At 39.0% G+C, this 26,134-nt stretch overlaps 3 protein-coding genes across 4 annotated transcripts; all 3 read right to left on the bottom strand.

Moving 5' to 3' along the window:
- Positions 1–479: 479 nt before the first annotated feature.
- Positions 480–8,081, bottom strand: LOC311015028 (amyloid-beta A4 precursor protein-binding family A member 3). Its single transcript, XM_084012048.1, has 11 exons — positions 7,799–8,081; positions 5,736–6,729; positions 4,919–4,946; positions 4,689–4,834; positions 4,451–4,537; positions 3,776–3,958; positions 2,945–3,124; positions 2,036–2,248; positions 1,541–1,660; positions 1,274–1,414; positions 480–1,177 (listed from the first exon to the last, which is right to left on the bottom strand). The coding sequence occupies exons 2-11, from the start codon at positions 6,714–6,716 to the stop codon at positions 1,106–1,108; spliced, it is 2,151 nt and encodes a 716-aa protein (XP_083868174.1). The 5' UTR covers positions 6,717–6,729; positions 7,799–8,081; the 3' UTR covers positions 480–1,105.
- Positions 8,082–8,414: 333 nt separating this feature from the next.
- pex11g (peroxisomal biogenesis factor 11 gamma) lies at positions 8,415–13,101 on the bottom strand. The gene is made up of 5 exons (XM_084012053.1): positions 12,786–13,101; positions 11,579–11,776; positions 10,337–10,515; positions 9,468–9,536; positions 8,415–9,362 (listed from the first exon to the last, which is right to left on the bottom strand). The coding sequence occupies exons 1-5, from the start codon at positions 12,846–12,848 to the stop codon at positions 9,149–9,151; spliced, it is 723 nt and encodes a 240-aa protein (XP_083868179.1). The 5' UTR covers positions 12,849–13,101; the 3' UTR covers positions 8,415–9,148.
- Positions 13,102–13,995: 894 nt separating this feature from the next.
- LOC311015029 (uncharacterized protein) lies at positions 13,996–25,866 on the bottom strand. Of its 2 annotated transcripts, XM_084012050.1 has the most exons (17): positions 25,757–25,866; positions 21,319–21,970; positions 20,612–20,810; positions 20,038–20,093; positions 19,872–19,909; positions 19,556–19,587; positions 18,295–18,427; positions 17,969–18,131; positions 16,509–16,656; positions 16,317–16,333; positions 15,890–15,950; positions 15,623–15,665; positions 15,229–15,391; positions 14,672–14,705; positions 14,272–14,309; positions 14,073–14,143; positions 13,996–14,042 (listed from the first exon to the last, which is right to left on the bottom strand). In XM_084012050.1, the coding sequence occupies exons 1-16, from the start codon at positions 25,757–25,759 to the stop codon at positions 14,112–14,114; spliced, it is 1,812 nt and encodes a 603-aa protein (XP_083868176.1). In that variant the 5' UTR covers positions 25,760–25,866; the 3' UTR covers positions 13,996–14,042; positions 14,073–14,111. The 2 variants fall into 2 exon arrangements, with proteins under 2 accessions (XP_083868176.1, XP_083868175.1); XM_084012049.1 differs by lacking the exon at positions 13,996–14,042 and having other exon boundaries at positions 14,057–14,143.
- Positions 25,867–26,134: the final 268 nt, after the last annotated feature.

Below are 26,134 nucleotides of genomic sequence, written 5' to 3' on the forward strand. Positions count from 1 at the left end.
TCTATGGGCGCGAGCAGAAGAAAGTCCCGCCCACAGGCGACGCTGATTGGCCACAATACGTTCCAGGGTGGGAGTCACAGACGCCGGTAAAGAATCCGGTTGGCTTTCTTCTTATGTTTTGGTAACTAAAAGCAGCTGATTGGCTAGGCGTTGATAGCGCAGTGTTATGTACACTACTGAGGTACATGCTCACAGAGAACGTATCTCATATTTCCCAGCATACGATTGCATTGTTAAACTAATGCAACTAATTAAAATAGCAGTAGCGATATTAAAAGTATTTGCAATTATTACAAAGAAGTGTGCTATTATCAATTTGATATATTTATCAATTATATATATTGCAAAACAAGAATGTCATAGGGCTGTCTAAATTTAAATATACAGTAGCTAACTTATGTACATGGGCAAGAACGGAAAAAAATAAAGCATCTGAAACTTATTCAGCGACGACTCCCAATAAATAACATCAAGAAAGATATCTTACAGATAATTTTTAATGATCATCTGAAACGGCAAAATTCTTAAAAATATAAGTATTTCTCGATGAAATAAGGCAAGTTACCTTAAATTGTGCATGATATCCATCTATCTTAGCTATCAGGCACATTCAGAGAAGCATTGTATAAATGAACCAGAAAGCTCACTTGTTCATATGCATATGTACGTGAGGGACTGGAAGTACATCATGATGAAATACACATACTCATTCTCCTGATTCAATAAGGTTTCTCCTGGAAGCACCTTCGGCTCAGGCACACTGGCAACACACCAGCTTGGAAGACCAACAACTCCAAGATTACAGTATTTTCACATGTAAAAGTTAGTGAAGACAAACTATATTCTATTTATGAAGTATTATATCTCAGCTACTGCCTGCATTTGTTAAATATCAGATAAATATAAAATGGAGAGCTACCCGTCTCTTTAAAATATGCTTTCACAATATTACAATGTACTTTACATCTTTAAAATATATATAGGTGGACTAGTTTATTGCATGATATGCTTTTATGATCTATTGCATAATATTTTCTTAGTTTGGCAAAAGTTTATGTAGCTTGAACACTGTGCCGAATTGTGTCCTTGATGCAGCAGGAAGTGCTCAAAGAAACACTGGCTGCTCTTGTCCTGTTAAAAGTCGATATGTTGAGGCTGGCATGGTCTTCAAGTGAATCTGCCCCGAGGGAGAAAAAGAATGTGTTGAAATAAAAAAGCAAACACTGAGTAGAATATTACTGTATTAATGCTAAAGGTTTAAATCCCTTCTCACCTCGCCGACAGCGTTGGTCAGGATTTGGATGATCTTGTCGTGTGGTGTGGCGACAACACTCTGCCCGTTGATTTCGATGATGCGGTGCCCAACACGAATGCCTCCTCTCTCCGCTATACCGCCTCGCATCAGGCTGCAGATCTGCAACCCACATTACATTTCAAAAACAAAGACAAATAGTACGTTAGGTGGATTATTTTGTCAAAGAACTGAAGAAAATAGAAGATCTAACTGTTGAACAGACACGCAGAGAACATATTGACTTACAATGCCGTCCTCCACACTGAAGCCCAGCTGAAACTTGGGATCTGGCCTCCTGATAATCGCCATGGTGACCGGCGGACAGTGAACGATGCTGAGCTTCACATACTTTTGGCTTTTTAAGTCCTGAAATAGAAACAAAATGTGAATTAGAGGAGTAAGAATATTTTTAAATGTGTTGTTGTCGTAGTTAAAAAGGTTATATACCTTTAAATACCCATTAATATCAAAGCAATACAATATATACATATATACATATATATACACATACACACACTAGTATTGTGTACTATGTAGGTCACAGTACTGTGTTTCCAAGCAGTGTGAATGTATGCATATATAAATACATTCACACAGCCTGGAAACACAGTGCCACCTAGTGGTCAGTACATTTGCTGTAAATATGGCAAGATCCCTTCAGCATAACAATAACACTGTTATGATGGCGGTCATATTTATTGCTGTTAAATTCAGTTTGTTTTCCCCGTGTGGCCTTCTTACCCGGATGATGTTCTGGCAGGTGGTGATGGGCAGACCCACCAGGCTGGTGCTGTTTACGGACATGATGCGGTCTCCGATGCTGAGCTCACCGCAGCGCTCAGCGGGACCTCCGTGAAGGAGGTTGGCCACCACCACCGTGGGCAGGATGGAGCCCCAGCCCGACTCCACAACCGCCAGACCCAAGATCTCTCCAGAAGCCTTTGTGATGGCTACCTGATCCACAGACATAAAGCAGAAAAAAAGATGTATTTTAATTTGGTTAACCAGCTTTTCCCCTACAATTATCTAAAGTTGTCAGGGTCACTACTGTAATGCATACATTTGTATGCCTATATTTCAAATGAAAAATAGATACGTGACAAGATATATGGGGAGCCAGAGAAGAGGAATAAATTAACAAAGGAAACAGGCCTGGATTCGAACCAGTGACGCTCGCAATCACCATAGTATATGATGTGCATCTTAACCACCTTTTCAAAGTCACCTTTCAAGTCTATGGGGAGGCAATGATTGATATATTTTGGTTGAATTATCACTCTGTATAGAGAACAGATTTGAAACAAGAAAAGGTTCAATGAAATCAAGATGAGAATCAACATTTGTGGCAGCAACGTGACCAAATACAAATACTATTTTTGCGTAGAGGTCTAGTGAGCTCAACCTCTGACTCACACCTGGAGTAACCTCTTCCTTGTCATATTTTTTATTATTTCTTTTGTCTGTTAGAAATCTCTGAAAAAGCTGCAGCCTAACATGATATTGTGTAATTCACATTTCAAGCCTAATATCATCGATTCATGATATCAGTTATGCATTCAACCACTCTCATATCACTCTTCTTACACGTGCACTTCGGAGATCCTTAATAACATCAAATTACATCGTGAAAAACAATCCACTCAGACTTACGTCTCGGATGTTCTGTGAGTCGGAGAAGTGGGCCAGGTCGCCGTTATAGAGCTCCTGACTTTCCAGGTATTCGCTGTACTCGCCGGGCTTCAGATCGCTGGCCTTGATGCCGCTGGCCTGAAGAAACTGCTGGTACGCCACTCCGAATGCCTGACCAATGGCCTGGGCTATGACCTGAGCCTGGATGGAGAGACAGAGATTTCATTTGTTAAATAAATATTCTTCCTTCCCTTTGTTCACCCTTCGTTTTCATATGAACAAATGTAAGCAAATTAGGCAATTTGCAAAAACATTAAATGGCCAAAAAACTAAAACAGAGCATCGAGTGTGAAAAAACCTCTCCTATAAAAAGGTGACCTATGTCTGAACTGATCTATTAGTTAATTGTTTGATTTGCTTGTTCAATTCCACCCCACATCCAATGGAAATGCCTATTTAAAGGAAAACGTTTCATATTAATAGAGTGGTTGGGAAAGTTAGAAGTAGATGCAGTGGCCTCATGGCCTTCAGTATCCCACAGCTAATTAGTTTCTAAAAGGAGTCCCTTCCTGCCCCCTCTTCAGTCTTGCCAACAGTGGGAAACTGGGACGACAGCCAGAACATTTTTATATTCAGGAGAACTCGCTGGCTGTCTGGCGTGAGGAAACCAGGCCAGGCTGAGGCTGAAACTGTTGTCCGGCTGAAAAACAGCACACTTGGCCTGAGGTGCAACACTGAAGGGAAACAGAAGCAGTTGTGGCCACAACGAAGAGCATAAAAGCAGAACAGGGAAGACTTTTGTAAACATTTATAGGTTAGGGTTCACAATATAGGTTCAATCGACTAACTCACATCGTCAGAAGAGAAGACGTGGCAGATCATTACGCACTTCTTCTGAGGCCCCGAAGAGGATGAAGAAGAAGAGTTAGAGTCGGCCTCCTGCCCTTTACGTTTCCTTCGTGCCATCAGAACCAAAATGTTACCGATGTCTGCGATGTAAGAGATCATCTGCAAAGCGTGATCCATCATGGCTTCCTGAGTGGAGACGAGAAATCAGCATGTTAAACAGCATTAAAAACAGGGAAGAAAAGAAGGTCTGGTTATTAAATTCAACTTGCAGAGACTTGAAGCTTGCTTGAGATTGGTAATCCAATATAAAAGAACATTGCCACACCTTATTTTAATAGTTGTCACGTTTTATTGCCTGGTACTTGCAAGCAGAGACTGCTGTCACAACTCTCGTTGGTGAAGTACACTGTAATTTCCCAGCTGCCAAAAAGCACTACAGAGCTGGAGAAAAAATAATCGAAAACCGAAAAAAGGAAAGGGATAATGTGACCTTAATGGCACTTTGAAGGTGTGCAACAACAGGAGAATTTTTCAAAAACAATTTCTCCTTACAATGATTCAATAACTATAAAATATTTTTGCATGCAATGCGATGCAAAGAAAATATTGAAACCAAGTGGCTCGAATTGTTGAGATAAAGTTCATACAATGTCTTCCAAGTGGTTAGAAGAAACACACCTGAGTGTCAGCAGTGAGAACTTTGATCCGCTGGGTGGAGATGAACAGATCCACCTCTGTCATTGGCTGGGACTCTCCCTCTGGAGCCTGAAAAAACATGACGACTTAAAAAGGAAACAAACCGATGCCACGGTAGAAGATTTTGGATTTCAAACCTAGTATTTTTAGCGCACAATAAAATACAGTAACAACAGCAGCAGTGCTTTCACGTTGAGCATCTCTCATTTGAGATTTTCACCTTAATGCGGTCCACGGCCTCCTGAGCCTGCACCATACGGGCGTTTGTAGACGGGGTCTTATCCGATTTGATCTGAGTGGAGCCCAAATACTTGGCACCAAATATCACTCCATCCAACAGGTCTTCAGGGTCACACGGACCAGGCACTAGAAGAGAGAGAAAAACACATAGAAAATGAATGAATGAATGAATGAATGAATTAATTAATTAATAGTGTTATGAAGACTCACCGTCTTTATATGAAGGATGATCAGAATCCTGCAATGACAAGTAGAAATCAATTAACTGTCAAGACTAAATTGAATATGGTACAAAAAGAGAATACAAAACAGTTTAAGGTCAATTTAAGAGATTAGAATTTGAATAATTGATCTTTCATCAGTGTTGTATTTCAGGACATCATGAGTTGATGTTGAAGACACTTATAACTATTATGACTATTGATAAACTCCACTCCGTCTCTGTCTAATCATCAAAATGAAAACACTGCTGCTGCTTCTGGGATTGAAGAACCAAAACCCCAGAAAAAGGAAACGTCTCTTCGCTACATTCCTCTTCTGCCAGTGGAAGTTGTTTGTGTGATTGTGTGAGCGCGTCAAGGACGGTGTGTCATGTGATCTGGAAGGATTTCAGAGCTGAAAAACCAAACTGTGGTTCAGTTCAGTGTCACATTGCAGGTGGACTGAAACCCTCGCTTGATTGTAGCAAATATCTATTAGTTAATTAAACAATGACTTGCTTTTTTGTTCGAGGTCGGTGTTTGATGCTTGATGTTTAGGCATTATTACATTTGCTAAGTAACTTGTAGTTTGAGTCATTTAAAAATACAAATGACAATTTGCTTCAACAACTGGGATGATAAGCACGTGCAATAAATGTACTTTGTTTCTCATTTTCATAATCAAAAGAAGTAGCTTAAAACTTTACTTACATGAGGAATAAGTTCTTCTGTAGAGACTGAGTCAATAAAGCAACTTAACATAACTAATGTAGAGTTCACCATTCATCCACCTTTCAGCTGATTACAGTAATAACACCTCAACCTACCTGCTCGCTCTCCACAGCGGTCTCCGCTTCCTCTGGAGGCTCCTCGCCCAGCTTCATCCACACCGGCTCGGGACACTCGTCGTCGGGTAGCGAGGTGATGGAATCCTCCCTGTGCCGATGATGTCGCCCGTTCCTGTAATTCCCCCAGAACCGTTGGGCGTCCTCCTGGCTGTAGGAGACCGACACCACAGCGTCCACGTCTCCTCTGTGGGGCCCACGGGTGGGACTGGGTGCAGCGGGGATCTCTGTGAACTGCAGCAGCCCCAGCACGTCCCTCTGGTGGCTTTCGGAGAACAGCAGCCCGGTGGTTTCGGTAATGTTTTCTTGTGTTATTAGGGAGGAAGCACACGCTTCCAGCTCGGGCGAGCTAGAGTAGTGGTGCTGGGCGGGGTGGGGCGATGTTGGGGGGCTGGGATGAGGTGATGTCGGGGGGCTGAGATGAGGTTCTTCACCCATCATCTGGAGCTGACTGAGCAGGGTGTGGATGCGGCTGTGGTCTTCATCACCTGATCTCCTGGAAGCGAACTCCACCTCCTCTTCACTGACCCTATTTTCCACAACACTTACCTCCTCACCAACTGCTGCTTCATCCTCCAATTCCACCTCAATATGCGGGACCAGCCCCGCAGTATTTCCTACAAACTCCTGTTGGTTCATGTTGCGTGGAGCCACGACGGCGTGAATCCCTTCCAAAGGTAGTGATGCCGGCTCGCCCGCAATGGCCTCGCCCAGGTTCTCAACAGAGGGAGGGAAGCCGGGGTCGTCCAAGTCATCCGCTGATCCCACCTCACTGGAGGAGTCAGACCGCCAGTCTAACGGGGGAGGCTCGATCGGGTTGTAGGAGTCCACATCTTCCACCTCTGAACCCGGCGGAGCTGCCACAGTTTGTGTGCTTTTCTCAACCTCAGCGGCTTCGTCAACTGGAACGGTGGCAGAACAAAAAGGGTCCGGCTGATCAGCAGGGCAGACGTCGGAGTCCATTTGGAGAGAAAAGCTGTCGGAGAGAGAAGTTTCAAATTAAAGAGGCTGTCAAGGAAATTACTTCACAAATCACATTGTCATAAAACATAAAAAGCATAATGCCTTCTTTTTTTTGCCAGTTTAAAGCGACCACAATCTGAAGTACAACCATGTTTTACCCCCATGATCATCAAGATAAAGAAGCAGCTTTAAAGCTCAAAGTACAAGAACACATACATGTTTGTGTAACCATCCAATACACAACACTCAATTCACAAGCCTTTCTTGGCATGAAATGTGTTGCCAAAGCACAATTACATACAATGCATTCAACTGACAAAAAATAATAAGAGACAACAAAATAATACAGATAATTAAATAGTATAGTATATATACAAATAATACAAGCAGGGGAGATGGTGGTGGTGATCATCAGAATGTGTAATATTTATATTCTACTGGCAGGAATAGACGTATTTAGCAGTCAATAATGTACATTCCTTCTTTTCTCCCTCTATTTTTTATAGTAAAAAATATGTTTACAGTAAAAAAATTTTTTTACAGCAGCAAAAACACCCATTGGTACCTATAAATAATAGAAGCACTTCTGTTGCCATTACATATATTTCATTTCACCCTTAAATAAAGTGCCTGTAGAACAAGGCAGTGTAGTAATACTGCGAAATCAATATGAAAAAAATCCGCATTTTTATCGGCGATTATTCGGAAAGGGTCGAATATTGTTCTTATTATTAAATAATATGAAAATATCAACCTGAACAAAGCAACATTTCGATGGAAATGTGTTTTGCTCACAGCTCTGCTTCCAGGACAGACTGCAGTCACTTAAACTACCGTTAACTTATATGTAATCTCGAAGAAAAAAAAACAGAATAAAGAGTTAGCTGTCGTGTAACGGTTTACACACGTTACAGCTCAATTTGGCTAATCTAACGTTAGCTTAGAAGTAGCCCCAATGCTAAAGAGTTAGCTAATTACCGAACCGCGACACCCCGAAGACGACCTAACTGACCAAATACGTCATTTCTGCCGTTTAAAACTCGGTGGTTTTCACAGCAGGAATAAAAGAGTGAAGCTCTCACCTGATATTTGAGCTCTTTCCCGGTTTCTTTGCGGCCACACAGAGACTCCTCTGGGTGCCACGACAGATGAGTTGGAGTGGTTTGGGTTATCAGTCCTTTCCAAAACTTTGGCTTCGCTTTATTCGTCATACTAACAACAGCAGCGCCGTTAAATATAAAAACAACAACAACATAAAATCTCACATCATCCAAGTGTTAAAAAATAAATTAAAAAATGACGATATAAAACAGTTTTATGTCATTGTTGTGTAGCTGCTGTGTTGAGTAGGCAGTTTTTCTTTTATTAAATCGCTGTAGTTATGCTGCATTCACGTGCCGTCGTAACTTCCAGTTAATATTGATTCAGTCATGGCCGCGAAATCTATTTAAAGCACTTACCGAATACCGAATTACAATAAAACATCGTATTTGATCGAAAGTATAAACTTGTATGATTAAAAAAAAAAATGTCATTCAATTTATTTTCTAAAGAGAATCAGTTTTCTCAATCTCTAAATTTGTCCGTGAGCATTTGAACGCAACAGTCGCCACGTCACGTTGACGCGTTCAGACCCGCTCAATCAAATATCAAGCCAACAACAGAGGACAGACGATTCAGTTTATTTTGAAAAGTCTGTGCATAAATTCACATAATTTGAGGTAAATTTAGCATGTAATTCAATTTGCATTTCAAGCAGCTTCTGTGCCATTTCAACATTAACACAGTTTCCTAAAAAACTAGTCTATTTTCTACCGATTCCAAAAATACAAATCAGTAAAATCACAAACAGGTGTAATGATATATTCAATATTTATGAATCACAGCATATAAACAAATACAAGCTTGAAAATTACCTGTGTGGAGTGTGTATCTACATAAGGCAGCAATTTGTGCTCGATACAAAGTCGATTCACCACGAGGAGCTTCCTCCAATAAGTCATGTCATGAAGACTGAATACTGCTTCTAAAAACCTCTACATTGTACTAAAATGCCATGTATATCATTTTAAACATTCTAAATTAATTTCACACAGCTGTGTGATTGTGATGCCGCAGCAGTTGGCTGAGAAATAAGAGCTAAGTCAAGGAACATTTGATTGAATTAACTTATCATCAAGTCTTGCCTCCGATGTTCCAATGAAGACGTTTTTGCCACTTTTTCAAAAGGCGTTATGTCACATCTCATGAAGCACTTGATTGATTACAAATCTACTTAGATTATTCACCATCATCAACCAGTTATAGGCCCACATGATTTCAGACATTTGTGGGCTGGAAGATCTGCTGCATATCCGTTCACTTTCAGCATTTCTCACCAGTACGGATCATCATCAAGTCAAAGCAGCTGATCTCTCCTAGAAGGGTGAGGACTATAAATTGTCTGTCTCGCTGCCGTCTCCAGGGTTCATCTGGATCAAACCAATCAGAGACGAGATGGTGCCCATCAGCCCCACCAGCCAGTTGGGGAATCGTCCCGACCACAGGAAGCCGGGCGGCATCCAATGAACGGCGTTACTGAGGTCGGCCGCGCTGCTGAGGATGGAGAGCAGCTCCCCTCGTATCTGTCTGCGGAGCTGATGCGGACTGCAGAAGTACATACAACAAACATTTTATTTTCTATCACAGAGCAACGTCTGACATGGCGAGAATCACTAACCTCAAAGAGATCGAACACAGAGTGAATAATACCTGTCGTCTCCTCCATCCCTCTCACGTTTCTTCAGCTTCTTCTTCAGCTTCAGCAAAACTCGGAGAGATCTGAAGAAGGAAAAATTCACGTGAAACTTCAACTCAGACTGATGCTGTTTTATGGCCATTTGCTTCAAATCATTCAAAACGTACACATTATTCTGTTAACATGATGAGTATTTTGCAAGTATTTAAAAAAGTAGTTGTAGTTGTATATCCTTTACTTGAAGGACAACGTGTGCATTATTCTGCATTTTTCTTACTGTCATCAAAGTCCATCTTTCTGGCACTCAACAGCAAGCCTGTTGGTTCTGACTAAATATTTTTTTAAGGTCACAAATATATTGTTTGTTTTTTTTGTAAATGTTCAGTAATACATATTTTTTAAATTTGTATTTACTATTTCTATCTATACTTGAAATAACTGTCCTGTACATATTGTGTTGTTTTCACCGGTGTTTTCCTGTCTATATTGTCTTGTCTTGCTATAAATAAAATAAAAAATAAATGTGAATTTCTTTAAACTGCCTGTCCCTGTAGATTTTAGGAAGTGTCAACAGGAGCAATTACTGTGTTTCTTGGGCACATATTCAGCCACGAATGAATCCACATCTGGTGCTCTGAGTATTTAACGTTGTTTAGTTTTCAGACAAAAATTAAGCTCTGTGGTGAGGAGGAATATGATATATACAGGCTTTGTCTACACAGGACTCACCTGTTTAAAGGATCAATTCATTGTGGATTTTTAGAAAAATAAATATTTTACCAGCATATCCTTATATTCAGTGGCATAATTAACATACAAATTCTATCATTTGACACACTTTAGGCCAATATTTACAAGTCAGTGGTGACATGTGACCTCACACCTGAGGATCCCCAGGAGCAGCGAGGTTCCCCACAGCACCGTGCTGAGCAGCCACCACTTGTCAGACTTCACTGCGATGAGCTTGGCGTCGGCGGCCCACGCGACGTGTTCACAGGGGTAGTAGAGCTGGTCGGCCACGTTGGTCAGCACCGAGATCAGGCGTAAGCTGGCGTCCTCTTCCTGTGATGGACATGATGCCAAATATGCATTAAAGCTGCATGTCAAAATGATGTCATTTTAAAGGTATAAGATGAATATCTACTGCTGTTGAATACAATCAGAAAATATTTTTTGTAGAAATTAAGAGGTTCTAACTCTCATATACAGCAGATGACAATTTTTCTCTGATAATATGGACAGACGACCCGGATATCGGGTTTCAACTAAAAAAAGACGATGAAATAAACCATCTAGTGCTGTGGTTCTCACTGGGCAAAAAAAATAAATGTTAAAGCTGCAGTCAGCAAGTCGGGCAGATCGAGATGACTCAGTCAAATTTTGAAAGTTTACAACAACATGGAGTACACGCTACACAGAGGTAGGCTGGCTAACTTACTCATAGATAGCAACTGCTAACATGTAGCGTATGCCTAGCTTGAGGTGTGTGCCTGTGATATTGTAACATGCGGGACGGGGGAGGTGGGATCTGTGGCGTGTACATGAACTGTGAACTGCGCTGAGTGGACAGGATGATACGGGCGCAGTGGATTTTTGCAAAACAAACAACAGGCTCTAGGTGCACGTAGAGGCGCGTTCTTTTTTCTAAAACAGGATGATTTATGTTGTTCTATCGGAGCATAGTGTCGGTTTCAGTGAATATGACCAAAAAAATGTTGCAGACTGCGACTTTAAGAAAATAAATCCTGTGATTTTATTTTGAAGGGTATTTTTTGACGTCTATTCACACTCCTTACCAGTAGGGGGCGATCATTTGTGTCGTTTTTGAAAAGACTTCTCAGTAGCTTTTTTATTTCATGTATTTTGCATGAAAACACAGAGTGAGTCTTCTGATTAATGCTCGAATAAGTGAATAGTTTTAATAATAGTGTTTCTTATATATTCAAGTTGTTGGACTTCTTTATTTTTATGTTTGTGCATGGAAGCACTGTTGATTCAGTGTTTGTGTTGGCAGACTGATATTCTGTCTTTTCATTCAATCCATTTGAGAAGTTTTGCGTCCCGGCTTGTCATTAAGGGGGGGATGGTGGATCAGACCAAAAGAAAAAGTTAATCCTTCGCTCACCGAGCCTCCAAACCCGTAGCTGTGGGAGTACGCCAGCATGGACAGGTCATCAAACAGCCTCAGCACCGTCCTGCAGTGGCTGAGCTGAGCCGAAAACAGCAGCAGGCGTTTCCCGAGTTGGTGCGATGAAACGTCGGCTTCTGACTTACGGGAAAGAACTCCTCCGATCAGCTGTGATCCATAACAGAAAGTCCGGATCTGAAAAGACCAAAATGACCTGCGTGATTCTTCATTATCAATTAAATGTTGATTCAGATCCTCCTGAATGACTAGTGATTAAAGGACTATTTGTGTAACTATTTCAACATTTCTGAAAGAATTCATTGTTATAAATGTCTTTAAACCTCTTTTCTTTGGCTTCTGACACCATGGAGGGCATTGGTTTTATGATTTAATGTGCATATTTTTATCTTGTGCGGGCAGTGCATTTTATTTATCTTAATTTTTTTTATTACTTTTATCTTTCTATTGTGTACTTCGTCTATTTGTATTGTGCTTATATTGTGTTATCTATTTATTGTGTTTTATCTCGTTGTGCAGCACTTGTGTTTGTTAAAGTCGTGCTATATAAATAAAGTGGATTGGTTTGGATTAATTATTTATTTTGTTATAAATGATATGGCACCGATTGATTCTGTAACACTACAACACGTAGAATAGGCCCAATATAAGCAGATACATCTACTAAATTACCCAGCATTAGCCTTTAGGTAGGCATGATGGGAAATGTAGGCCGTCTCTATCCCTACAATACTGGTGGGGCAGCATAATACATAGATTAACCTAGCGGAATGTATTATTAAAATATTTAAATTTAAGTTATACTGTGTTACTACATTTCACTTTATACTATATATTATATCCCATACTATTGTAATATGCTATACTGTTTAGTTACATTATATTAGAGTTCTACAGAAATACACAAATTATTAATAATGAATGATTTAAAAAACTGATATTCGTATTTAATGTTATATACCTGTTATTATGATTATTAATAAATAACTAAATATTTATTTAAATCTGAGTACTTCTTTCACTACTGCCAATACCGTTATTAATCATTAATAGCTTACTGGCTTCTGTTTCCGGGGTTTTAAATGATTATTAAATCATCTAGTGAAACTAAAGCACGATCCCATATTAGAGATGATAACAGTTCGGTTATTTAAATCATTTAAATCCAAGCAACATGAGTACTTACAACTTTATCTCGTCCTCTGTAGGACTCCAGCAGACGGACCAGAGACTCCACGGACGGCTGCATGTCTGTCTGTCTGTGTGTCTGTCTGTCCGTCTATCTGTCTATCTGTCTGTCTGTCTGCTCGAGAACTCAAAACAAGGTACAATAAATAAACACTGATGCATGAAGATCCTGCACAACATCTCCACGTTTGACTGCTGCGGCTTCCAGCTGGACTTTGAACAGGAAGAACCCAAACAGACCCGAGTAAGCGATCTCCGATTCAATCGAACTTCTTCTTCTTCGTCTTCTTTCTTTTCCTTCTCCTTCCGATGGAGGACTGCTGCCCTCCTTAGTTTGGGCAGTTTGCTCATTTTGAATTGCTCATTTATTATTCATATTAATATGTATCACAATAATAATTAGTCTGGGAAGTTTTCTAATTTTTATAACAATAATAAAAATACATTTTATTCATAGGTGTCTTTCTGAACACTCAAGAACACCATACAGTTAATAAAGAAAAGTACAAAACAAACAATAAGTTAAAAGAGACATATACTAGTTCATATACTGCTTGGCAACTAAACCTATGATACAAAGTAATAATACATTTTTTGATTTGTATTTTGTGCTGATAATGTAAATATGCAAAGTTTTGACACATTGCATAGTGGTTGTCTGTAATTGTCTACATTTTTTCTCTTCATTTTCTCCATCAATGCTTCATTTCTATACGACTCCATCAACTGCAAATATGTAGTCCATATTCATTTTTCACTTTAATACAACCGTTCTTTTTTGTTTCAATTAAAAAGGGAGAACAGTCGTTTAAAAAAAGCGTATTTCATTTATTTTAAATTATCACAGATGTCGAGCACACACAAAGCAACAATGATAGTGTATTCATTTTCTATACAAGCAGTTTGACAAACAATGCAATGATGAAATGGTGTGTGTGTGTGTGTGTGTGTGTGTGTGTGTGTGTGTGTGTGTGTGTGTGTGTGTGTGTGTGTGTATAGAATGATTTCTCTCTTCACTCTATTTTAGTTTTTTTTCTGTTTAATATGGTTTTAATACAGTTTGAGTTTCAGCTAGTTTGTCTCTTGTTTCTGTTCCACCTCAGTTGTATCAGGTGCTTCATTTGAATCCTCTTTAACTGAATTCAACAGGTGGAAATCGAGCAAAGGTGCATCAAGATGGATAATTATGTTTTAGTATTTTACATAACTTTGAATTTTAAATGTTTATATAGTTTGTTTCTTTTGTGTGTCTGTATCTCTCTCTCTCTCTCTCTCTCTCTCTCTCTCTCTCTCTCTCTCTCTCTCTCTCTCTCTCTCTCTCTGTTTAGTTTTGGATTACGTCGTTGTCGTAGATGTCTGAAATTCAAAAGAAAAAGACAAAATTTAATTTAAATATCGATTTTCAAAAGTGAATATTTCAGACTATATTGGAAATGACAGTGCGCATGTCATTTATTACAGAAGAAGATGCAAAGATAACTCACCGCCTGTAAAGTCGACATCATCGTAAATATCTCCTTCCCTGCAAAGGAAGAAAAGTTATTTCTACTAATGTTGACCTAAAACTTGTCAGATTTAGGTCTTACAAGTTGCTTGAATTAGATTGTTTACACTAATTTAAGCATAGATTAAATGTAAAGATGTGCACTATGTTAATAGATTTGTAATTGATATGTATATGAACAACCTTTACTAATTTAATTTACACCAAAACTAAAACAAAAAAATAACTTTTAAACAATCAAAGTAAAAGATGAGCCAAAAATATATATATTTATAGGAAGGTAAAGGTTCAAATGTTCAAGGTCATTTTTTAATTATAGTATAAAGAGAATAAATGAAAGTGATGTTAATATTAAATTAAATTGAAGAAGATTCACTTACATTGGAAGAAGGAGAGATCTGGACACAAACCCGTCTGTGAGAGAAAAACAGACTTTGTGTAAAACAGTGATATTGGATTAAAATACAGCTGGTATTGAATAGATTTTTCCTCCACGAGAAGATCAAAGTTTTCACTTAGATAGTGAAATATCTCAATCACTTTGTACAGATATTCATTGTCCCCTGACGATGTACTTTTTTTTTGGAAGGTGCAAAACTACAGACATCCCCACCAGCCTCAGCTGTGCATCGTGTTTGATACTAAACACCAATCGTTATATAGTTGATATCCGCACGTTATTAATGTCTATACGTTATATGTACATATACTTATAATTATATCTGTACGTAGTAATGTATGTTTACCTTTTATTCAGTTTGTTATCCTTGTTTTAGTTGTTTGTCTATTTCTGTCGTGAGCGACATAAAGTCAGAGTCCAATTCCTTACTTGGCCAATAAAGCTGATTCTGATGTAATTGCGAGCTGACCTTGACAAACTCTTCATGTATTAAAATAAGAATGAAATCAATTAGCAGGATGTGAAACGTTCACGTACATTTTCCGAACCGGTTGCAACACAGAGCTTTCTTGCTGCTGGTGAGCTGGATGATGTCCACCACTTCTCCTTGTGTCACGTGCAGATCTTTCCCTCCCGGCTTCTTTATGATGCTGTTAGGATCCACCATCATGGTGTGCAGCACCCGCAGAGGCCCTTCATACTGGCAAATAACAGTTACAGTGATTCATTTCTTCTTCTTTTTTAAAATACTTTTAGCATTTTCTAAATGGAAGTGATTGTCTTTACATGGAAATTATGCTCTCTATGTTTCCTTTTGGACAAAGAATACAGGAACAAATAATAAACAATATTTCCATTTCCTTTGATGACACTCAGCTTTATCTGCCATTAAAACCAAATAACCTGGTGGGAAAGCTTGAAAACTATTTACCTTAAATCTTTTTCTTAACTCCTTCTCCAATTTGGGATTTATACTGGAAAAAAAGATTATGATGATTTACAGTTAATCATGAAGCATATATATGCATTTATCAACAATACATTTCTAACCCAGATTAATGCAACTCATTCTGTCACGTGGTCTCATGAATTATAAGATCCACATAAATAAAGCTTTATATTATTGAAGGATGCTGGAGCTGCAATATCTCAGACTCTTATTTCCTGTTCCCTCAGTGGGCCAGATGTGAACAGATACCTGATGTCAGGTGGTGGTGGGGGGAAATCTTCGGTTAATGGTTGAACGTCATCGTAGTCATCTGAGGAAAAAAGAAAAAGCACCGTAAAACTAAAAGACCTTGTTTTGTCTTTGTATTACACAAAATGCTACTGTGTTGTTTTATGGGGAAGCAGAAATAAAGTTAAATAAAAACTGTGACATTTTACTCTGTATTAATCCTTAATTAATCCCAATTATACACTGTTCCACATAAAGTTGGAATATTTTGTTTTCAGACACAATCCTATTCCTATTTAAATGCATGTTTGACGAGGTGCAATGATTACATTATGTGTCAAAGTTACCCAGGTGAAATTCATTTATGAATAACATTTGTTTAGCGCTATAAAAGATGACACATTTGCAAATTATTCCAACTGTATTTATTAAGTGTGTTGTCACTTACCATCATCTTCCAGCAGGCTGCAGATTAAGGGAAATATAACAATGTTAGTTGGAACTGACGTGGGTCAAAACAATTACATTGATTGATACTTGGTATTCTAAAATCTCTTAAAAACTTTTGGGAAAAGTTGTCTAAAGAGTAATAAAACAAACAAGTTAAAAGAAAAGAGCCGATGAAAGTGACCCATGTTACCTGTTGCTGCTATGGGACACATTTAACATCTTTGGGGGGTCTGGAGGAGGCGGAGGCAACGGAGACGCGTCGACCTTTCTGGACTGCAGCGCTTTGCGCTTCACGGCTTCATAGTCGATGTCCACACACGTGTTACTGATGTACCCATCTGCAAAGAAACACAACAGCAACATGATAGATTCTGGCTTTATTTGCATAATTCAGTGTGTTAGTCGTCACAGACCCGGATACTGACATCACTAGAAAAACACATTAAATCATTTTCCATGTCTGATTGGCTTTCAAATCTTATAGGGATTCAATTAATTACGTTTTTATTAAGTTAAATAGCCATGAAATATTTCACATCATACAGATTTTTCTCTCAATCTACGAGAACCATGCACCACTATTGGCATACAAGATAAAACCAGCAACTTTAACTTAACAACAAATTCAGATGTGAAATGTGAAACATGTGTAAACGCTGTACTATTAATCAGTGTGGAAGGTATATGAAACTTGATGTAACCATGGCAACACTACTTTCATGCTACATTGCCAGTTGGCTTACTAGAGACACAACCAACACAACCGTGTGCTAAAGAAGTGACTTCAAACTAACTTTAAAAGCATTGAAAATACTTTTCACGGTCTCATTTTTCTCAGTGGGGAGAATGCTACTCTGCTTTGTTTTATGACATCAATGTGGTCTTCAGCCTGACCTTTGAGGAAGCAAGAAAGCCCTGACGAAAGTATCTTCCTCATAACTACAAAAGCACATTTTACTAACCAAAGTGAAAGAATTGCATATTGTACCAGGGGCGTGTCTAGATTTTCTTTTTGGAGGGGCCAGATAGGGGCACAGACTGTAGAAGGGTGGCTCACGGAAATTAGAATTTCTTTTTTTAAATGCTCTACTCGAACAAACTGATTGACAGCTCTGGTGAGGGATGGCCAGCAGGGTGGCCAATCAGATTCCAGGGGTAGCCAGTGCCACCCCGTTGGCCATGCTCCCTGGGTAATACAACGTTATGGCATATTTGAAAAAAACAAAACAAAACAGCGTGTGTTTGGAAACATATCGTGTGATGTACCTACCACACACACACAGACACACACACACACACACACACACACACACACACACACACACACACACACACACACACACACACACACACACACACACACACACACACACACACACACACATACATACACACACACACACACACACACACACACAAACATAAAGTGGATATTTACAGAAAACTGGAGCTACACAGGACTTCCAGTGTGGAATACACAGACCTTTTTTTAAATATTGATATCTAATAAACCGCAACGGACATTATAGATATAAATATATGTTGTCCAGGCTTCATATCAACAAACAAATATCTGTGCAGTGTTTGTTAGTTGGATGTAGGGAGCTGAATTTCTATACACGCTTGATAGATATTTGAAGCGTAACTCACATATTCCGTTCATAGAGCGAGCCAACCATTTGCCTCCCGGGTTATTCTTCACTCTGAGGATCTCAATGCTCTCGCCTTGTCGAACACTGAGGTCCAGTTTTCCTTCTCCGTGCCAGTCATGCCGGACTTTGGCCGTATTAAGAACCTCCACCTCGCCTTGTAACTATAGAAGGATTGAAAAAAGACAATCAACAGAACTGAATCAGGTTAGGAAGTGAATCACCTCAATTCGTGTTATTATATCTTTTCTAGTCAGTACAATACTTATTTAACATAATATATGTTGTTTTTATTCCTGTTGTGAAAGGTGTAAATGTTGCTGGTACCTGAAAGTTCTTCTTCAACTCGTTTTCTATTTTCCGACGCTCCATCTGATCTTTCTTTTCCTGAGCTCGTTGCATCTTTGCATCTTTTTTGTTTTGATTCTCAGCATTTAACTGGTTCAGCCCGATCTGCTCCCTGTAAAACGAAACAACTCAAAATGAGAACTCTCAATATACATCAATAATAACAAGCCTTTTATGAGAATTAAGCTATATGCCATTTCTAGAGAATGGCCTTCATATTTTAGATTTGATTAGATTTTTTCTCTCACAGCAGTCCCATTACTATGACACTCTGGAAAAAGCTGTATATTTGTTGTTAAATATAAAATGACTCAACATTAGTTACACGTCACATAAGTAACAAAGTAAAGTTCTTTTTACCGACTGCAATCCAACAAACCTCAGTTTTTTATAACATCTTATAACCATAATCAAATATCATAACACACTTGTGGGTGTATTTAATGTTGTTTCCCAGACTACTAGTGTCTTTACTTTAAATCTAAAGAAGGAGGGATTGTTGAAGATTGGATAATTTCAAGTTGCCTCACACAAAAAAAAAAAACGTAATTGCAAGAGCCTTTTCTGAAATAGTGGTTGCTGTGGTGGTTATTGCACCAAGTAGCTGCTCCGGTAGAGGTGCAAAAATAACAGTCACAGTTAGAGAAATAATAGAAACACTGCGTTGCTTCATGTGCAGCAGCTGCAGCTACTTTCTACTTTTAGCCAGTTAGAGCTGCTCAACGAATACATACCTTGTATTCTCAAGCAAAAGTACACACATTATATTCTCAAGCAGAAGTACAGATACTGTCAAAAAGACTCTGATTCAAATTCTTTACTAAAGTAAAAGTGAAAGAGTAGAGGCTTTGAAATGTACTTAAAGTAAAAAAGTATCTCTATGAAGTAAAAATATGTACTCAAAGTAAAAAGTATCTCCTTGAAGGACAAACATGTACTCAAAATATAAAGTAAAAAGTATCTCTTTGAAGGACAAAAATGTACTCGAACTAAGAAGTAAAAAGAATCTCTTTGAATGACAAATATGTACTTTAAGTATAAAGTAAAAAGCAATGAGCCTGTTTTGAAAATGTAAGGAAGTAGAAAGTACAGATGTTTGTTTTAAAATGTAGGTAGAATAGTAAGAAGTTGCCAGAAAAATACATACTCAAGTAAAGAACCTGAATATTATTACTTAAGTACATACTTCCCACCTCTGCAGAGGAAAGTTTAATGGCAAAGGCAGAAAGTTTATACTTACTCATCGATAAACTCATACACGTCATCATTGTCCTGCAAGACAACAGATATTATTTTTACGTTCAAGAAACAAAAACATTTATATACATAAGAATATAAGAATGATTAGATTCTTATTGGATAAGAACAAGTAGTTTAATCGTCATTTGTCCACGAATATAAAAGAATATTCCAGGTGTACAAACTGTACTTTGAACTTCATTCCAATTTTAGTTTTAGTTTTAAGGAAGAGAAAGAGACACCTGATTTTGAATTCTTAAAATGGGACTTTTAACTTTACTGTAAGTTAGAAGACATTTAGTTTCATTTTTTCTCACCCCGTCTATACACTGTGAACTGTTGTCACTCCAGGAGTCTGTAAGGACACACGACATAAAGATGGCTCTCAATAACAATAATAACTCTTTACTTTATCGTTAAAATGAGTGTGGAGCAAAAACTTCAAGAACAAAAGGAGAAAAGCTCCAAAAGTGCAATTGTTACCGTTCTTCTCGAAGCTGGCAATGTCATCGTAGAAGTCCTGAGTATCATCAATGTCTCTGCAATCAATCAATCAATCAATCAATCAATCAATCAATCAATCAATCAATCAATCAATCAATCAATCAATCAATCAATCAATCAATCAACCTGTTTGTTATCTCACCCCACTTATAATCCACACCTGCATACTGCAAACATACAGAACATTGAGCCCAGATGTTTCTCATTTTATTCTACTTTTATAAAAAGCTCTAAATCAGAGTCTTTGCTATTATTATTACAATTTTATATTCGTTCACGATTGTTATGGATTTATTTAAATAAAATAAAATAAAAAACAGACACATGTTTATCTGTATGTTACATAAATGGTGAATGGTAAATGGCCTCATTTATATAGCGCTTTTCTCCAAAGCACTTTACAGTCAACCACGCAGGGGGGCGACAGCCAGCTCATCAGCCGGGGCTCGAACCGGCGATCTTGCGGTTGCCAGCCAACCTGCTCTACCTCCTGAGCTAAACCCCCCTCACCCCCCTACATCCCAGCATTGCATTTTAGAAGTGAAATACTCACACGGAGGCTACTTGGTGTGGCAACCTGCTGGGTTTGTTGGCTCGCTGTGGTAGATTCGGTGGATTCGGTAGATGTGATGGATTCGGTGGATTCGGTAGATTCGGTGGATTCGGTGGATTCGGTGGTTTCGGTGGATTCGGTGGACTCATGACTGCAGGTGAAGACGTCTTTCTGCCTGCTGAGCTCTGCAGGAAACCTCCTAGAACCGAGAACCAGAGAGAACGTGGTGATGTGAAGAAATTCACGGCTTCACACTCAATATAAACTTTCCATCAAATGTTTAAAATCAGAGATTTTAAGCGTTTCGTATTTAAGCATTTCCCCTTCCCGTGTTTACCTGTATGCGGATATAAGTGCCATTTTGATTATGAATGTTGGTACAGTGGTTTGGCAGCTAAATTCAGGAGCAGGTGATGCAAAATCATATTATTTGGTATTTATTATTCAATCCATCCCCACAAACTCATGTTGGCAGTGATTTTTGTCATGATATTGTTATTTTAGTTGACCTTTTTGTGTTGCGGACGTTATTTTTCGATTTTTCTACAATTGCGGTGATTTTAAATTTCAAGTTTTTATTCTCTGTTTCTTCAAATCCAGTCAAATCAAATCAAACCAAACACACTTAATAAACTCATAGGAGACATTTGACATAGCGAAGGAGTTATTATAACACGTGAAAGACGATAAGTCCGAGAAAGACTCACCGTTAGTCTTTCTCGGACCAGGGAGGGCAGGTCCTCGGCTGAAACGGAGAAAGGGCTCCAAGTTGACGTTGGGAGGCCGTTTGGGTTTCAAGGGCTGGGGGCCATCGGGAGGTGCCGGCTTCCTCAGAGGGGTCACCTCCCCGGAGCTCCTCTGTCGGGGCTGCTGTCGGAGCGGCAAAGGGGTGAAGCCGGTAGTTGGTGCAGGGGCCTGAGGTGGAGCCGGGGCCAGACCGGGGGCCGGGGCCACCATGGAGGCTGGAGGTTTCTGGTGCCTCAGCATCATGTTCTGCAGCATCTCGCCCTTGAGCTTGACCTTGGCCTGGTCTGCCGGCTGGACCGATGCTCGGCTTCCAGGATGTGGAGGCGGTCGAGGGAAGGGCGGTCTGGAGGCAGACATTGGTTCTGGCCTCGGTTCGGACCTCGGTTCTGCCCTCGGCAACCTCCCCATGCCTGGGCTAGCCATCGGAGGAGGAGGATGTACCGCGGGAGACGGTCTGTGATGGGCCAGATCGTTTTCCGTCAGTGGCAATATGACCCTCCCGAACGCGGGTCTCGGAGACTTCGGGGAGCTGCTGTCCCGGCTGCTGGCGTCGGAGGTGCTGGCCTTGCTGTTGAACCGGGCCCTCAGAGCCTTGACGTCGACGCTCTCCCCCTGAAGACAACAACACAGGAGCACAAGCTCTTAGTTTGCAGCTGCTCTGTTTCCAAAGCAGGAAGTTAGCAGCGCAGCAAAGGCATGCCCCCCCACGCTCACTAACGCTCCACAAACGCCTCTGCTATATTCACCAGATGACAACGTTTCCTGGTTGTTTTTTTATCTGCACAGAGCTGAGAAGTCTCAGCAGACTTTCATCAGTACAGAACCACATTGAAGTCTGCAAGAAGTAATTATAATAATAATAATAGATTCCCTCAAGGACACCGTACAGTGAATAAAAGAACAAAACATCCAATAAGTTAGAATTAGACAGTAAACATCTGGACAGTTAAGATTAGATGTGCAATTATGAATCCTCTCAGAGGTTGTGATCGTTATTAAACATGAATGATACTTGATGGCAGATTTTTAAGGGTAGTTTACGTCTCTGGAGAATGGACTCTGGATGAAGAGGATATTTTTGTTGCATCCTTTGTATTGTATACACGTCACAATGGCAATAACATGCAAAAACTAATGCTCATAAAAAAACAGTCACATGATATGAAGGCGTTACAGGAAGGAGTTTGGTTTCCTGCAATCCATGAAATTCTGCTTATATTCTATGATAATATGATGGAACAGCTTGAGTGAAGAACTCAAGCAATGTCCAAACTTGTTACAGTTCAAAAAGAAATATAAGACAATGATTCTCACGGGGTAGAGGGGTGAAGGGGTCGAATTATCAATGTTTGTTTATTGTTTGTTTACTTGTTTTGATTGTTATTTATTCTTAATTTCCTGTTTGTGTACTTGTCTTTTTCACGCTATATGTCTTTCTCACACTTTTATTTGCTTATTATTTGTTATTCATTTATTTATTTTAAATTCTGAATTCATTCATAGTTTGGATACTAAAATATCTCTAGGTCAAATTAAATGAATATGCAAGAAACTATTATATACATCTGATAGGAAAATATTTTGTAAGATACTTGTTAAGTAAAGTAAAAAAAAAATGTATTCATATATATCTCCATGCTTTCTAGTTATGTAATATTTTGTTCTCTGGACGTCACATTTGTGTATTCATTTTGACATGTGTCTTGCCTCTTTCTTTCTAGATGTTTAGAAATGGTTTCCTGTCCTCACACTCGAGCGGAACCGCAGCGCTTCTCCGTTCAGCTCGGCTGTCTGTAACTCGTGAGAGACTTTTTATATACTTCTTTATTAGGAGATATATTGTTTTTATTTATATATATTTTTCTTATTATTTTTATTTATTTATTTTTCAGTGGTATTTATTCTTTGCCTGCTCATTTTACTGTTTTGGGTCTTATTTCAACCATTTTTATCATGTGAAGCACTTTGTGACTTTATCTGTAAAAGGTGCAATATCAAATAAACGTATTATTATTATTATTTTTATTGAGGGGTGTTTGTAATGTTTTGTCACATAGTTTTATAAACTAACCACTTACTTTGGCCTCAATAATAACTTTGAACTTTCAGTTTCAATAATTTGAGCGAGTTTGTCTGTTACCGTGGCTCTGTAAGGTCCACTAGAATAGCTTCTGTACAGCTGCACTGTACCCTTTCGCTACTCAGCATTTGGACAGGCAGCCTTCTCTGTTAAAGCTGTCACACAATGGAACACAATCCCAGACAACATAAAAACCTGTGAATTACTTGGTGCCTTTAAAGCTAATATAAAAAAACACTTAAAACTCTCGCAACAATGCACCCACTAACTTGCTAGTGACCAACATTACTTTTTTCTTCAGTCTCTTTCACCTCCCCATGGGGCTGAGAAGGTGTGTGTGGGTGTAGTGCTGTATGCTGTGTATGCTACCACACCCTCTGATCATAGTGTGTGTGAGAGTGTGTGTGTGTGTGTGTGTGTGTGTGTGTGTGTGTGTGTGTGTGTGTGTGTGTGTGTGTGTGTGTGCCTGTGAGGGGCACTTCATGTGCGATCTACTGCTACAGTATATGTTACATGTCCTTGAATAATGTTTGATGGTTGATGTTTGATATGTTACATATCCTTGAATAATGTTTGATGTTTTTATCTGTGCTGTATTTATCTGTACCCGGGGACTGCAGATGCAAATTAGCCTAAGGCTAACTCTGGTGCAGTGCATCAAATGTTTACATTTATGTTTTTAATTGCACATGGTCCCTTTCAAATAAAAATCAAATCAAATCAAATCAAACAACAGGGCATCGGTCTTTCACAATTATTTCACTGGTTGAGTTTAACTTCAATAGGCAGAGTAATGGTTAGCCAACCCACAATTATGATTAGTGAGGAAAACAATTATGGAAATAAAAGTAACATTTTGCTGTAAATGAATGAATACGCTCGCTGTTGGCAAAAATAACAAAAACTGAATCACAAGAACTTGTACACCGAAAGATGGAAGAAAGCTTAACAAAAGAGAGTAATGCAGAGATGCAGGAAGTGCTCACAACCACACACCTCTGTGCCTCAGCATCCTGCACCGGTTACCATAGAAACGCCCTTCGCTGACACACCTCTGTACCAATAAGCTGCAAGCTCTGCTCACAGTCGCCGTCTCTCCTCAAACGCAGAACAAAGGAAACTTTTCTTTCTACAGCACGAAAACCCATGAACCCCCCCCCCCCCCCCACACACACACGCACACGCACGCACACACACACACACACACACACACACACACACACACACACACACACACACACACACACACACACACACAGCCGCAGACGGGGTTCCACTTTCAGTTTGTGTGCGTTTGACACCGACACATTATTGGCAGATGTTGTGAAAACGGTGTCACCACAGACTGAAGCTGCAGGTGTGCTGCAGAGAGAAAACCCTGAGAAAACATTATTTTATTTAAACATAATAAAGACAAGTAAAAAAAAATACCACTTAATTAAAGTCATAACTCATATTGTGCTTTTTCTGAAATATCGATTGTTGTTTATCTCAATTAAGACTACACGTTTAAATCGATCTTATCTTATTATAAGTCATAAAAAGCATCTTGAATTGCAACTATCCTGTATGAAAAGTGCTTTATAGACAAAGTTTGATTCAAGTTATACTACATTTGTAAAACACACACACACACACACACACACACATATATATACGGTATACACACTGTGGAAAGTATACATTTATTTAATTAATGGTATGTTTACTGGTGAATTACAATAATCAATCTGGTTTCAGTGGAGTCATAATGAAACTTGATATGGAGAAAAAAAACCTGGAAGTACAGGCTCCTCTCCAATTTTAGGACAATATCTGAAATTTTTATACATTTTCTTTATTTTAAAAACCTCAAAATGCGATTAAAGGTTTGTAAGAGAGATTAAGGAAGACATGAAAAGTAAAAGCGCCGTTGTAAATCATTAACCACTGATAGCCGTGTGGAATAAAGCCGTCTTTCATCTGCAGCAGCGTTGAACATTTCTTGTTTTTTTCAAAATCCAACTTCCTCTTCTTGAAAATGATGTAATTACTGTCGAGAACAACCGTACACCGGTCAGCTCACACATTTGTAGGATTGTGAACCGGGTTAAAAGTTTTACATTTGATTCACAAAAGGGAAACAAGGTGAAACAACAATACTATCTGTTAAAGGTCTTCTTTTTTTTGTACAGCAGTCAAGTTATTCATAGATGATGGTTAGAAGGAAATGGCCAGAATGATAGCGTGAAAGGAGTTAGTTCAACACTCCATTGACAAATATATCAAAAACAAACAACATAGCTTTCCAAACAGCCAAATAAATAAGAATATCTTACCATATTTCAGCCTTTAGTGACGATTGGTGGTGGGTAAAGTGCTACATGTCCAGCAGTGATTCAATATCCAGGCTGATGCTCCTCTACAGACCCGTGTATCATTAAACTGCAAATGAGGAAATGCTCTGTAATTCAGTGTGCAGCTAGCGGGGAGGCTGACGGAGCCACGACCATGGGATTCACAGCAGAACAACATTAACAAACCCGTTTGTTTCACTTCTTCTTACAAGTTCAGCGTTTTTCACACAAATGTGTTATATAATATGTGAAGTAATGTTAATCAGTTTCTTTTTTCTTTTCCGTCTTTTGACATTTTCTCTCTTCTATTTAGACAAAGACAAAAAGTTCAAGAGAATGAACCTTAGTTTGAGTAAAAAG

This window comes from Eutrigla gurnardus, assembly GCF_963514095.1.
Source record: "Eutrigla gurnardus genome assembly, chromosome: 6".
Lineage (NCBI taxonomy): Eukaryota > Metazoa > Chordata > Actinopteri > Perciformes > Triglidae > Eutrigla > Eutrigla gurnardus.